The sequence below is a fragment of the Fusarium fujikuroi genome, chromosome FFUJ_chr01, assembly GCF_900079805.1.
Source record: "Fusarium fujikuroi IMI 58289 draft genome, chromosome FFUJ_chr01".
NCBI lineage: Eukaryota > Fungi > Ascomycota > Sordariomycetes > Hypocreales > Nectriaceae > Fusarium > Fusarium fujikuroi.
Genome location: NC_036622.1, coordinates 6,412,812 through 6,427,506, shown reverse-complemented (window position 1 = coordinate 6,427,506; position 14,695 = coordinate 6,412,812). Strand labels below are relative to the sequence as shown.

The 14,695-nt window shown below is 46.7% G+C and overlaps 4 protein-coding genes; 2 read left to right on the top strand and 2 right to left on the bottom strand.

Moving 5' to 3' along the window:
- Positions 1-13: 13 nt before the first annotated feature.
- Positions 14-4,052, bottom strand: FFUJ_00055 (related to ankyrin; the record flags this gene model as incomplete). XM_023573722.1 has 3 exons in its annotated part: positions 14-2,084; positions 2,135-2,945; positions 2,999-4,052. The coding sequence occupies 3 exons, from the start codon at positions 4,050-4,052 to the stop codon at positions 14-16; spliced, it is 3,936 nt and encodes a 1,311-aa protein (XP_023425393.1).
- A 1,973-nt stretch (positions 4,053-6,025) lies between these two features.
- On the top strand, positions 6,026-10,279 carry FFUJ_00056 (uncharacterized protein; the record flags this gene model as incomplete). XM_023573721.1 has 6 exons in its annotated part: positions 6,026-6,081; positions 6,132-6,921; positions 6,975-8,689; positions 8,739-9,065; positions 9,143-9,724; positions 9,781-10,279. 6 exons carry the CDS (start codon positions 6,026-6,028, stop codon positions 10,277-10,279), a joined length of 3,969 nt encoding a protein of 1,322 aa, XP_023425392.1.
- A 1,078-nt stretch (positions 10,280-11,357) lies between these two features.
- On the bottom strand, positions 11,358-12,417 carry FFUJ_00057 (related to lipase 2; the record flags this gene model as incomplete). XM_023573720.1 has 2 exons in its annotated part: positions 11,358-11,851; positions 11,904-12,417. 2 exons carry the CDS (start codon positions 12,415-12,417, stop codon positions 11,358-11,360), a joined length of 1,008 nt encoding a protein of 335 aa, XP_023425391.1.
- A 546-nt stretch (positions 12,418-12,963) lies between these two features.
- Positions 12,964-14,626, top strand: FFUJ_00058 (related to putative tartrate transporter; the record flags this gene model as incomplete). XM_023573719.1 has 5 exons in its annotated part: positions 12,964-13,114; positions 13,163-13,225; positions 13,272-13,603; positions 13,652-14,033; positions 14,085-14,626. The coding sequence occupies 5 exons, from the start codon at positions 12,964-12,966 to the stop codon at positions 14,624-14,626; spliced, it is 1,470 nt and encodes a 489-aa protein (XP_023425390.1).
- Between the last annotated feature and the right edge of the window lie 69 nt (positions 14,627-14,695).

Sequence of the window (14,695 nt, the reverse complement as noted above, 5' to 3'; positions counted from 1 at the left end):
TTATATATACATCTTACTTAAGTATAGACCCTGAGTAAAGTTGAATTGAAGGAGGGAAAGAGCTTGGAAAACACCCAGCTTTGTACTCTGGACGAACCTTGGCTCCTCTACTTAAAAGTAATGCCACAGCCGCCTTATATCCTCTTTCTGCTGCTAAGTGAATGGCTGTTCTTTCCACTATGACTGCACTCATTCCGGTCATAAGGAAATCCGATCCTTGCTTCCGTTGACTGATTAAGTATTGTCTTTTCCCTGTGCTCTGAGCCGAGCGAGATGTGGTCTTGCTGGTAAAAAGATCATTGATACCCGCTCCATGATCTAATAAGAGACTGATCATTGAGTTTTGCCCGTTATCAGCCGCTAGATGAAGTGCTGTCTTTGACTCCTCTTTGAAGTACTGTATGCCTCCACATCTCCAGTCTCGATCTGTCAATCTTCGACCGTTGACATCCGCTCCCTTTTGTAGAAGGCTCTCCACCAATGCTAGTAGTTCATTCTCAACCGCCCAGTGAAGTGATGTTCTTTCAGATGAGGCGTTTCTGAGAAGTGATGGTGAGCAATGCTCATCATGCTTGTCAGTCGCCTGGACCCTTGCGTTCTGAAACTTTCCTTGCTCGTCGAGTATGGCGCTGCTATTTATGAGCAGCTTCAAGATCCTTTCATGCCCCTTGCTCGCGGCAGACCCAAGAAAGCGTCCACCCCAGGTCACCCGGGTCTTCGTCAGCAGCAACTTAACAGCTGCCTCGTGGCCACCCTCCACTGCATAATCAAGAGGCGTCAACCTGTAACTAGAATATTTGGGGTCTGCATCGACGGTGTCTATAGCAAGCAGTAGTCTGATCACCGCCTCGTGGCCGCTTTCTGCTGCAAGTGACAAGGGAGTCCGACCTTTGTCATCCGCAGAGTCTGCAAGAACCCCTTGCTTCTCAAGGAGGAGTTTGACAACTGCAGTGTGCCCTTTCCTTGCGGCACAAGCTAAGGGCGTTCCTACTCTCCAGGCAGTTGAGTTGGGGTCAACGTCATGTCTGGAGAGAAGGAGCCTAACCACTTCTAGGTGGCCGTTCTCTGCTGCAAACGACAACGGCGTCTGACGATTTTTATGTACACAGTCTGCGATGATACCTTGATTGCCAAGCAAGAATTTGACAACGCCAGCATGCCCATTCTTTGCGGCCCAAGAGAGCGGAGTCTCACCGTACAATCTATCAGTAGAGTTAGGGTTGACATCGTCCCTGGCGACAAGTAGCTTGACAACATTTTCGTGCCCGTATCTTGCTGCATATGACAATGCAGTCCACCCATATATACCCTGAGAATCTGCAAGTTGGCCTTTCTCCAACAAAGCCAATACTGTGTTAGATAGCCCAAAGTATGCTGCAGTGTGTACTTCGGTTGCTATTGCCTTCATACTTTCCCATGCTCCGTAATTAAAAGCCATGATTTCCTGGACTGAGGCAAGTGGTTCAGCTGAAACTTCCAGGAAATCTATAATCACCTGCTCCCCATCCATAGACGCCATGAGAGCATGATGCCCCCAATTCTGGGAGGCATAGCCATAAAACGGATTGCTCGTCAGACGGTTCTTATATTGCTTTTCACTTCTACAAAAGCCTCCCTTGAATACGTCGAATGAGAGGTATCTGATACAGGCCATTGTGATTTCTGACTCTGCAATCGGAAACCACTGGTCGCGACTCCGCTCGAGGTATTCCTGTGTTGTATAGTGAACTAGTCGGATGACACCGCTATTATCGTCAACTGTGACCAGACCAGAACACACTGAGACCATATCGTCGATTTGGGGGATGTTTTCTTTATTGAGTTCGAGATCATTTTCTTCGACTGCTAGCGCATGCTGAAGTTCTGAAGTTTTGAGAACTCTTCTAGCGCAAGTTATCCATGCAAGAACTTGCGTGGCTAGCTCCTTAGAATCTTGGTCCTGGCCAGCTATCCTTTCCATGGCTTTCTTGTAAGCAATATCGTACGCTTTCGGCCCACCTGACAGGCTGTTCAATGCATCCTTGATCTTCTTTAGAGTCTTCTTTGTGGACACAGATTGGAAATGAAGTTGCGCCAGGAGGAACCTGCATAAGTGTTATTTCTCAACTATATATTGCGATTGACTTGGACCTACATTCCGTCAACTGTCTTGGCAATTTCAGACTTGATCATCTCACGATGTGTTTGCAAAAGCTGCCCTGATTGCGAGATCTTGCTGTCTAGGAAGCTTCGCATGTCCTCATCCTGAGCGCGAATTTTAATCGTTTTACTTCCTCCAAATTTCTCCATAATCTCCGGAATAAATCTCGACGTAGCAAAGAATTTCGCACTGCCTTGGGCCTGGAGCTTGAAGATCTCTTCCAGGAACCTATTTCGGCAACCATCTATAGCATTGAGCTCATCAAGTGCGTCGACGATGATGTGAACCCGTGTGAATAGCGCAATAACAGACTGAAGAGTCGTTGAGATTTCCTCGCTGGAGGGTCGTGTCTTCCCGACGTTGTGCTTGTCGTAGAGAACTTTCAGGCTAGCTGGCATAGAAGACTGTCCTTGAACTAACTGCTTTAGTAGGCTTTCGAGCAGATGATTAAGTTTCTGTTCGTCACGCTGCCGGTAATTACCATAGATGAATGCGATCCCGACAGTGTCATCATCCCCAAAGCGGGTCATGAGTTCATTGATCACGATGGATGTGAGGATTGTTTTGCCTGCTCCAGGAACGCCGGGACAGAACAGCGTCTTCCCAGTGTCTATCCAGCCTTGGAACTCTTTGGAGCTTAGAAGCCACTCACCAGTGCCTTTTTGTTGTTGGCTAAAGGTGTCGCTCTGCTGAGGTCCATAGTTGACAGGTGTGAGCCACTCGAGGATCTCAACGTCCTCTTTTCTATCCATCTTACGCTTCACTTCTCGAATGTTCGCATCGGACCGTGAAACAGTTTCATGAACTAAGAAAAAATTCAGTAGGTTGCTATTGTACATTGAACCTTGTTTTACTCACTTTGGCTCAAAACTTCCTTTGCCGTAGGCTCCCTCTCAACATCGCTTGCCTGCACTTGGCCCAGCAATTCCTTCGCAAAGGCAGCTGCCACAGCGGCTGCATGGGCTTGCCACGCATTATTCTTATGCGAATCAGCATAATCGCAAATGCCCCGGATGGTGATGCAGGGGAAGTTATGCGCCAGCCCCGCCGCTTCCATCTCAACACACAGCGTCTGACCACCCAGATCCCTATTGAGCTTGTCACGGAAGATGGAATCCTTGATTACTTCGTTTCCAGATGCGATAAGCCCGTAATGCACTCGCATCTCTCTAGGCTTCCTCTTCACCGTTTGGCTCTTATCGCAGAAACGACAGTCGTCTTCTGCGTCACTCTCCTCAGCTTCATGATCATTAACCCGGATGACTGTTCCATCCGCCGTTCCTTCCGCAACACTCTTACTGATATGGGCGTATTCAGTCTTGAACAGTTGATCTTTGAGCGAATCAGACTTGAGGTATTTGTATGCCAATCTTGGCCACTTCTGCTCCAGTTCCTTCAAGTAGTCGGGTATTCGAGAGCCAGTCAGATCATGCTCTGACTCTACCATTGCCAAAGCTGCCAGTAAGGAATTTGGCGGACTATTCAATGACCCCGTCCTCTCGAATGTGCCTCCTTGATGTGCCTTTCCCAAGTCGTATTGGACTACACCTGGAAACGCCCCAACAGGAGTGCTAACCACGACGTCACCCAGACGAACCTTGGGCGGAATGCCACCTCCGATACCAACCATTAGACAAAACCTAATGTTCGGAAAGGTTGAGACCATATTAGTGGCAACTGTCGCGGCTGAGACATTGCCGGTTTTGCCCTTAGGTAGACAGGCGATAACGACATAATATCTACCAATAGATCCGAGTGTATATGCATTATTATCATTTGTCGGTTTCGGGAGATCTGCATGCCTGTGATCCAGCATAGCCATGGCGGCGGTCTGTTCGGTGGGCAGGGCGCAGACCCACCCGACGTGGTAGTCATCATGTGTCCGAGATTCGACAATCGTTTCCGACGTCATCATGAAAACACTAGATGCTTCAGTAAGTATTGGCTACGTTTGAGACAAACGGGGGGCTTTTCATCATTTGGTGGGCAACATGGGAATTATTCACCTTAGCTAAGATTCTGTCAAGGAGCGCTTGCAGCGTAAGAGTGCAGAGGAGTTGGAATGGATGAACAACTCCTCACTACGCGGGCTTAAGGCTTAATAAGGCAATCATCAGGCATCAATTGTCCTGCGCCCCAAATTACCGCCTGTTTCAAACATTTGAGGAAAGTAGGAGGTTATTGGTAGTGTAAGCGCTGTGGCGTTGGAAATCAGGCTGTGAAAATGACAGCGTAACCAGACATTGCATACATATCACGTGATAGAAATGAGAAAATCGAAGTTATTCATCCCTTCGGCTATGAATAACTCGGGGATTCAACCAGGTTGGATAAGTGAGTTTAAGTTTTGCCGGTTCTAATTCGCTCGGAATAATGTACCAGATAGACGAGGCATATTCAACAAGAGATAAGCGTTTAAAACCGGCACTATATATAGAATGAGGTTTGCCATAAGAGGGCAAGGGATAGTATGGGGCTGAATCGGATATTGCAGAACAAATGTAGAACAATCTTTTTATAATTCAAGTGCTTGAAAGAAAGCGCCAGAGCTCTAAAGATTACCACGCAGAGTATTGTCGCTAAGCGAGACTTATGCGTTCCAGAAATCACCAAGGAGATGAGAGAAGTACAGTCTGAGCATGAGACCAGTTTCAAGCAACAAGGTGGAACTGCAGGAGTTCCATAATGACAAGCGCATATGACTTGGATGTTTAAGCGCGGTTAGCGACCAAAGTGCAACATGGATCGTTCGTCATCATACCAACGACTGGAGTAAGACATTGAGAGAGAGAGCAAAACGTGGAGATAATAACAATGAAAAGGATGGCCTGCGGGATTTGAACGACATTACCCCTTCCTAGCCAAGTGTGTCAAGTCTTACGGCCTTGATGCGGTCAAGCTCTGTGCACTTGGCCCCAGCTACCATTACTACCCCAAATGTAAAGAGTTTCGTATGTACAACTGTCCAAAAACGTTCTCCAGGACGATTAAGAACAGCAACTGTTCGGTCAAGGCAGTATGTTTCGGATACAGAAGCTCGTTCCTCGTCTCTTATGGTATATAGAGACGAAACTCAACCGACACGTGATTTACTAGGGACTGCTGCTTTTATTGCACTTTCGCACACTGGCTCAATTTTGGCTCAGCTATTCATCAGCTCTAACTCCGCCTTTGGCTGAGCGGCAGCTTAGCTACAGTTCAAACATGTCGATCGGCAGGAGATCCTATGCCAACTTTAATTGAATAGATCTAGATTCTACCATTATAATAATTAGCAATCGACTTATAATTGGTAAAAATGTCATAACTAAAGAAGGATGTATTCTACCAAGCATAAAGATTGACAAGCGAAATACAATAGGTCGAGGTTTAATTATAGCACGCAATATTACGGCCTGTGGCGGGGATGGAGCCCGGGCGCTAATTTCTAGATTAAGGTAAGCTTAGGATGCAAACCCCAGGCGCAATGTTCAGCTTCAGGTGAATGAACGACATGGGTGTTGAGATTGGAAACCATATCTCGATAATTTTAGTTAAATACTGGAATATTGCTTAAGACTTATGACTTGTATCAGATATATATTACAAGAACTCTCACGACTTATTATCTTTACTAAGAGTCCTAGACTACAGAGTAATATTTTTATATTTTACTGTTGAATACCCCTCTTGCCTTCTAATTTCCCCCAATCCGTCGGCTTGCAGAAATGGCGTCTCAGAATATGCATGTTGGTTGATAACCCTGCCAACAAGGACTTGCCATTTTGTGCTTCCTCTCTGATCTTCAAAACATGCCCTCCCTCCCGCCCCCCCAATCTTTGGTTCCTCCATCACTGGTTTTTCACCACATACTGTATTAACATCCATTTACCCGAATTTGCAATTATGGCAAGCGTGCAGGAAGCAGAACAGATCATCCAAAGCTTGAACGGCCATGGCACGTAAGTGACTTGAAAACGTGAATACATAGAGGATGGCTGACTCAAAGAAGGCTTTTGGGGAAGCATATTCAACTCAGCATCCAGAGATTGTTATACGAACTCCTCCGGTATACCAATGGCAAAACCTTTTCCAAGGCTAGCGCAGCAAATGAATCTCCTTTCATCAACTTCAAGATACATCCTAACAGAATTGTCATTGATTGCAATAATGACGATCTAACCAAGGCAGATGTTGAAGATATTTGCCGGCCAGTCAACAAAGAACACATGAAAGGAGCCAATTTCAAGACTATTGTCGCCGCCACCAAGAAGGTTCATATTCAATCTGGAAATTTCTCATTTGAGTTTCAACATAATGTATTCGATGTTGATAGCGATATGATGAGACCTACTTGGGTCACATCTGCAGAGACCATCCCCAACGATTTTACTCGCATCACGCTCCACCTCCATGACCAAGGCAGCAAGGAAGATATCCATAACCTAAGACAAGTCGTTATCTCTCAGTTTGAAGGCCTTGAGGAGGAATGCCTGCTTTTTCTGAAAGATCTTCGATCAATGAAGGTCGAATTTTTCAGCAAAGGTGGCAGCATGCAGCAATCCAAGTATTTTTGGAAGCACACTGTTGATGAATATCGGGTATCTCTAAAAGTGACTACTGTTGACGAGTGGAAGGAAAAAACTCATACCCAACTTTACCATCTGATAGAGCAGTCAGCAGACGATATGGCACCGAATCTCATGCTGGCCTTCCCCTTGACGGACGACTTCAAGGTACAAGCTGATACTAAGACAAAGAAATTATTCAACTTTGCGCCGCTGCAAACATCTCCCCTTGGAGTAAGTTACACCAGACTCAGGCCGATATCTATCCGCTGATCATTTTACACAAGTTCCATATTCACTCAGACTTCGAGCTTGAAGATGACCAATATAGTGTAGTCGCCACCTCAGCCCATAATCTTAGTATCCGGGACCAGGTCGCGACTGCGTTCTTTCAAGCGATTTTACAGTTCTGCGAGCACGCGACTCTTCGTTATCACTGGCCACTGTTCCTTACGCCCAGAGTAAGAGATTCAGACCATTTCTGGTCTGGCCTTGACACTGATATCCGAAGTTGGGTCGCGCAAAATCCTGTTCTAATATCTCGAGATATAAAGCATTGGCGTCTTATTAACCACCTTAATGTTCTTATTGCAGATGCTCAAGACAAAGCTGGAAGACCTCTCTTAGACGACCCGATCAATGATCCGTTTCTTTCAAGCAAATACCCCCAAGAAGTGGCAAATACGCTGAAAGAATATGGTCTTGCAACTCTCAACAGTACTCAATGTCTCAAACTGTTGAAATTACATTTTCACAACCCCAGCTTGAGCCGGGCTACGGTGTGTCGTACGCAGGAGTGGTACGGTGCTCTAGCTCGGCTTCTTTCAAAACTTTTCGTCGATGAGGAACATTCTGAGAGGATAAAAACAGTTCGTCTCCTGCAACTGAGAGATGGCAGTATGGTATCCGCAGCGTCTGGGCCGGTCTATTTTCCCACAACAGGAAACTTCGATATCCCCGAAAACTTGAATTTGCGAGTCGTTAGCAGTTCTACCAGCCGTGGACACTACCCAAGAGCTCTATACCAGCAACTCGGAGTCTTACAGGCGACGGTAGTTCAGGTGAGGAGCTTGATATTGGATAGGTTTTCGTCTTCCAAAGACCTTTCACTCCATGATATCAAAAGCTATCTCCGTTACCTATACCTCACCCATCAGTCTTTCAACGCTGAAAATGAGCAGCCTTACCACGCCGTGAAGATAATGACTCTCGAAATGAAGATGGAGATGCCTTGTAGGACCATTGTGTATCTACCGGGAATGGATCACCCATATGCCCCCCGGAGTCTTATGGGCCTTGGTATGTTTGGGCTGAGTCATTCTCTCAACTTCTTACACCCCGAAATACTGAAGGATGAACCAAAAAAGCCCGGCTTGTTTCATTTATCCTGGAAAAAGTGGTTATGTGATTGCCTTGGCATCCGGGAAAGGCTAAGTCTATTTGGGCCGAAAACCCTCGCCGAGCAAGAGTCAAACGGGGGCATTTCTTCAATCACTGACGACATCGACGTTCTATCCGAGGAATATAAATATGTATTCAAGAATCGTCCAGATAGATTTTTGGGCTTTGTTCAACATCTTTGGGTCTTTGACGGGCCCCGACTGCTGAAAAACCCAGCCCTCGTATCAGAGATTAAAGGTCTTCCCGCGCAGAACCTATGCGTTGCAGGCCGTTCACTGAATCTCCAAGATGCATGGATCCCCCTCAAGGAGCTCAAAGACTGCGTGAAGCAATACATGGAGTATCCTGATGAGTTTCCTTTCCTGAAGCTTGAGAAGGAGGAACATATGGATCTGGCTATCGGTACCAAATGGACTTTTCTAACAAAACATTTCAGCGTGAAATGGGAAAATGATATGGATTTTCTGCTGGAAATTCTAGAGTCCATCAAGCACTCATGCAATCGACTGTCGCCTTGGCAGACGGGCAAAGTGGTTGAATTATACATAGCCATAAGGGCGAGGTTTCTGGAATCCATCGGCGACGAAAGAGAGCGAACACTGTAGGCTTTCATCTGCATCACTTTGAAAATCGCGTTGACACTTTTATAGGGAGTTCTTTGGCAATTCTGGTATCCTGTACATCGATAAGACCGGACCAACTTGGACAGGCCTCTCCAGTTGTCTCTGGACTGCGCCTACTGACATGCTCTCTGCATATTCGCTTAGGCGCTTTTACGAAGAAAGGATTCACGATAAACGAGAGATGGAAAGTCTCTACAATATGTTCCATGTGGAAATGGGTATACGAGATGCTACCGTCAAAGACTTGGTCAAGGAATTGCTTCTCCTACGAAAAGAAGGTTGTGAAGATGTTATTCGCGTTGCAGACATTTACGAATATCTGGACAAGGAGATCATTGCGTCGCCTGAAATGAGGTGGGTCTCCCGGTATATTAAATACGTCTTTTCGTACCGAACTAATCAAGTGTTAGAATTGCATTTCATGAATGTAGTGTTATCTTGGTCAAACGTGGTGCCTCTTTGATGTGGCTTTCAGCCTCAGAATGCTATTGGTCCGAGGCGGGAACAACACAATTGAATAGCAGCCTGAAGGGATGCTACCCCAATTTAAAGGAATTCTTTATCGGAAAATTGGGCATCAGTGTATCCGCTTACGACAAACTCCTGGACCCGTCTTCGACAAGTCTATCTGACACTAAAAGAAACATGTTATTCTTGATGGATGAGACGAATGGATTGGTGCCCGAATTTCCTGCAGAGCCAATCCGAAAAGCAAAAATCTTCCCAGTCAGGCATCCACGGCAACCGGGTCATCCATTCAGATTTGATGAACTGTGTTCTGTTGACACGGAGTTTGCTATCGGAGACCGTGAAGGTCTCAAGAGATTACTGGAATCTAATATCAAGATGTTAAATTTCGATCTGATAGAGGTGCGACGGCTACAACCTCTTTTCAGATGGCTCTCGATTGAAGATCGCTATCTTTCCAGATGTGTTAAGGAAAAGTTGGAATGTGTCTCAACATACCAGTCGAGACGATGGAATTTACGTCCCAAGGCATATCACATTGCTCGGTAAGTCTATCCGTTCTGATTCGGGACATCAATCTGATTGTGCGTCATCTTGTCAGTGTTGGTGCAACATTTAACAGTTACGGGTCCTGCGATGATGCACTCTCTTTATACCAGCGACTACGCACAGTCCAAATCGTCGAAGTCATCTACATTTTTATGAAACTGGAAATCCTCCAAGATGGCCAAGTAATCCAGTCTGATCTGAGATATAATGCCTTGGCTCATATACACGATTGCGACGACCAGCTCATTATCTATGTGACGAAAGGCGGCAAAGATCTGCAGCAGAGCTTTTTCTCAGTCCTGCCCAAAAAGCTTCAGGAATGGCTGACGGATAACCCACGCAGAAGCCCCGATAGCGCCCCATTTGAAGTCATCAATGTACTTACTTCAATCTTCGCTAGTGATGTTTCCGTTCTCGATGGTATTCTTGAGGACCAAGGTATTGTGCAAGTTCCTTTTGAGAATCAGGCTGCCGTCGAAAGAAAATACAAGATAAGGGTACGACTCCCTGAGGTAGACCAAAGAGAGGCACGTACTTTGGTCATACGGTAGCGATCCTTCCAGTATTTCATTGTTGGTAGATGAAGATGTCAGTCTGTCCTGGCATGGTTAAAGTTATGCAAGTTGCTATAATAGGTTGGGAAATGAAGAGAGCTCCTCGTTGTACTATAAAGCTATAATCTAGTCTGAACCGATTTATCAACAACCAGAAGAAATCAGGGAATAAAGCCAGCATACATGTAAGCTAAAGAAACAACAGTGGTATGCTTGGTATTTATATCAGTGTAGGCTGCGACACTCGATCCCTTTAGTAGAACCGATTGCCTTGTTGTTTTTACTGATAATGAGGGGAGGGACAATAGCAAGCTAAAGTATAAAAGCCACTGTTCGAACAGGGCTACCCGTCGGGCAGTTGAAAAATGGTGGGAAAGGACGTCGGGTGCCTCGTCAACGATGATGCTAAGGTTGGCAGCAGCCCACAGCCGTCGTGACACAATGCAATTAATATTTTAGCTTTTGGAACCATGTCATATTAGCGATGGCATGCGCAAGGCCGAAGGTCTAATTAAAAGTCTATTACAAAGGATGAATAGAAATGGTGGATCTCGTGGCAATTTACTTTTGCGCGCCCCAAGACGATGCCTCAAAATGCAAAGTTTGTTTACTGAAGAATAACGTCTACCGTGAAATAAGAATCAACTTTCCTCTCTTGATACCTCGGTTATATTTCCTCATATATGTAGTGCCTTGAGTCTACTTACGAAGCAAATCTACTCTGGAAACCTTCTCCACAGGGTGACGACCATTCCTCGATTGAACAATGCCTGCAGCAATCATGGAACCCATCCCAGGAACGTATCATGAGCCACAAGAAGGCATACCAGAAATCACCAGTCGGTCATATTCGATGCTCTTCCTACTGTCACTCGGATGCGCGTTGGTCTATCTTAACATCAGAGAGAACTTCAACATGGCATTCTTCTTAGGCGCAAGTGGCATATTTCTTATAGTCGCTACTACAGGATCAACGAGACGCAAGAGGAAAAGATTATGATTGAAGAACTGGGACAATTCAACTGTCTTGTCTCGCTTCGAATCTCGGGGCACTTCTCCATTCCATCTATTCCTGTCACCATTTCTGATACATGGTCTTATACAACGCGTCGCAAAACAGCGTAATGGCTCTCGACCCAGCTTCGAGCACCGCATCCATCGCAATAAACGGATGAGGCTGGCCCTTCATGACATTCAGCTCCGCCTTGACACCTGCATCCTGCAACTTCTTCGCAAATTGCTCACCCTCCGACCTGAGTACATCCAGTTCACCGACGACAAAACAAGCTGGCGGCAACTTTGAGAAGTCTCCGTTCCAGAAAATGGGACTAGCTTCGGGATGTGCCCAGTCTTCCTTATTGGGGAGATAGTGATGCCGATACCAGAGCATTTTGGGTGCTGGAAGGGCCGGGGAGTATTGGTTTTCTTTCCATGAAACATTGTTGGTTATATCGGCGGTATTGTCCATCACGGGGACGGATAGGAGTTGGAGGGAAAATTTGGGGGATCCTCGATCAGCTGCTCGTTGACACATTATAGCAGCCAAGTTTGCACCAGCAGAAGAACCGCCTGTATGATCCAATTAGTATAAATCGCCGCATCCCAATCTAATCATTCTCACCTGTCGCTAGCTTCGAGGTGTCCAATCCAAGGATCTCTTTACCCTCGCCCGTAACCCAAAGAACAGCCTCCCAAGAATCATGCACCGCCGCAGGAAATGGGTCCTCAGGCGCCAGCCTGTAATCAACAGCCACGACGACACATTTGCCTCTCGCACAAAGATGTGACGCGATGACATTCTCAGTGTCTATCGTGCCGAGAACCCAGCCGCCACCGTGGTAGTAAATACACACAGGCCATCCTTGTTCTGGCTTGTCGCCAATGGGCGTGAAGCATCGAACCTTGACATCAGGTCCTTCGCTCTCTGTGCGTCTGATGGCGTAGTCGATTGTATTTGCGACAGGCTGAAGAGGGCCACTGCCTGGAATGAGGATGCCACTGCTTCGTGATGCTTCTACTGGTTGGAGGTGCACTTGCTGCTTGTCGAAGATGTGCTTGTTGTAAAATGCTGCATATTCGGGGTCAATCCTATCAAGGACTGACTCGTGCAGAGGATAAGGTGGTTGATTGCTCATGTTGCAAAGTTTTATCTTAACCTAGAGAATAATTCGTGGTTGAAGCGTCAATCTGAGAATACGCCGGTGGCTGTTGTGAGTGACGATGGTGTCTTTAACCTTCGGAGGTTTATTTCGCGCCGGCCCTTTTGAGCGGATTTCCGAAATCGGGCATCCGGTGGAACCTCTACAGTCCGTGGTGGTAGCTTGCACTGGGTCTGATCGTCGCTCTACGTTACATGGAGGGGGCACCAACCTCGTGTGAGATGGTAACCTACGCTTATGATGGTAGCACTGTGTTTCGAGTCAGCTGCAATCATGATTGCAGGGTATCGCTATCTTGATAGGTTCTTTGAGTATGTAACCTCCGAATCTAAGCCCTTGCAACCTGTATCTTGCCTCCCCCGCATATCCAGTCTCATGCTAGGTTAAGATAACGAACTTGGTATCAGACATTATACAAAAGTGTGAACTGCCCTTTCTGTCCCTTCAGCTGGAGGCTTTTCGGTAGCATCTGTAAACAGGTCGCAGTCAATTTGGGCCGCCATCAACTGACAATTCGACGCCATGGACACCAAAGATCACAAAGATGATATTATTGACGACACCTACGCCGAAGGCACTGGTGAAGAGACAGTTCTTGAGGTTGACCATATCGCCGAGCGTCAACTCTGTCGCAAGTTTGACGTTCGATTGATGCCCGTTCTGGCCATCATGTGTAAGACCCTTCATCTCACTATTCATTAACTCGTCTAACAATCTACAGATCTCTTTAACGCTCTTGACAAAGGCAACCTAGGCAACGCCCAAACCGTCGGTCTAAGCGACGGTAAGCCATCCAGCTACCTATCATGTCACAAGCTAACCCGCGACAGATCTCAACTTCAAGCCAAACCAGTACAACCTCCTCGTATCAATCTTCTTCGTGCCCTACGTCATCTTCGCTCCTCCCACCGCCATCATCGGCAAGAAGTACGGTCCTGCGCGAGTCCTCCCGATTCTCATGTTTACGTTTGGATCCATGACTCTGCTTGCTGCTTGCACGCAGAACTTTGGGGGCATGTTTGCGCTGCGCTTCTTTCTTGGCATGGCAGAGTCTGGCTTCTTTCCGTTGGTGATTTATTATCTGACTACGTTTTATCGAAGAGGTGAACTTGCACGTCGTCTGGCGGTATTCTACGCTGCGTCCAACATCGCGAATGCTTTTGTATGTTGCCTCTGGTACAAACACGAGGTCTTTGGCTAATGTCAACAGAGCGGTCTTTTATCATTTGGCGTCTTTCAAATCGACTCCAAAATCTTCGTCTGGCGGTATCTCTTCATCATTGAAGGCTCAGCTTCAGTGCTCTTCTCAATCTTTGCATTCTGGTACCTCCCTCGCAGTGCAGCGCAGGCCAAGTTTCTCGGCGAAGAAGAAAAAGCGCTGGCTTTTCATCGGATGCAAGTGGACTCTTCGTCTGTTGTGCAAGAAAAGTTCAACTTTAAGGATTCAATCAAAATCTTTACATATCCGACGACGTATTGCTTTTTGTTGATTGAGATATGTCTTGGTGTACCGATTCAATCGGTTGCCCTGTTTATGCCCCAGATTATCCAGCGACTGGGATATGGACCTGTCAAGACGAATCTTTACACTGGTAGGTCGATTTGCGTTGCAGGTATCTTCTTTTACTGATGCGAGATTTTAGTTGCGCCAAATGTTGGCGGTGCTGTGATGCTCCTCATCTTGGCCTTCAGCTCTGATTTTTTACGCATTCGTTTCCCGTTCATCATGCTCGGATTCGCCCTCACGTTCACCGGCTTCATCATCTATGCCGCCATCTCTGACGTCCAAGCTCAACTACAATTAGCATACTACGCAAGTTTCATGATGGTCTGGGGAACATCAGCCCCCTCTGTCCTCTTATCAACGTGGTATAATAACAACGTAGCCCACGAGGGCAGACGTGTAATCCTCACATCAGTCGGCGTCCCACTCGCCAATCTCATGGGTCTCGTATCAAGCAACATCTTCCGCGAGAATGAGAAACCCAAATACCCCACAGCTCTTATCACGACTGCTTGTTTCGGCGCATGTGGATGCCTCATTGCGGGTCTTCTCGGTGGGTATATGGTGTTTGATAACATGCGGAGGAATCGTAGAGCAGGGAGAAAGACTACGGCTGCTGATGTACCCACGAAGCGTCTGCGCGATGGGCCAGCGGTTCCCGAGTTTCGCTGGTTTCTGTGAGGGAGAGTTAGTGGGTTTGGGCTGCAACAGGGCAAGATCAGCACCCCGCAGCGGATTTGGGAGGAGCGG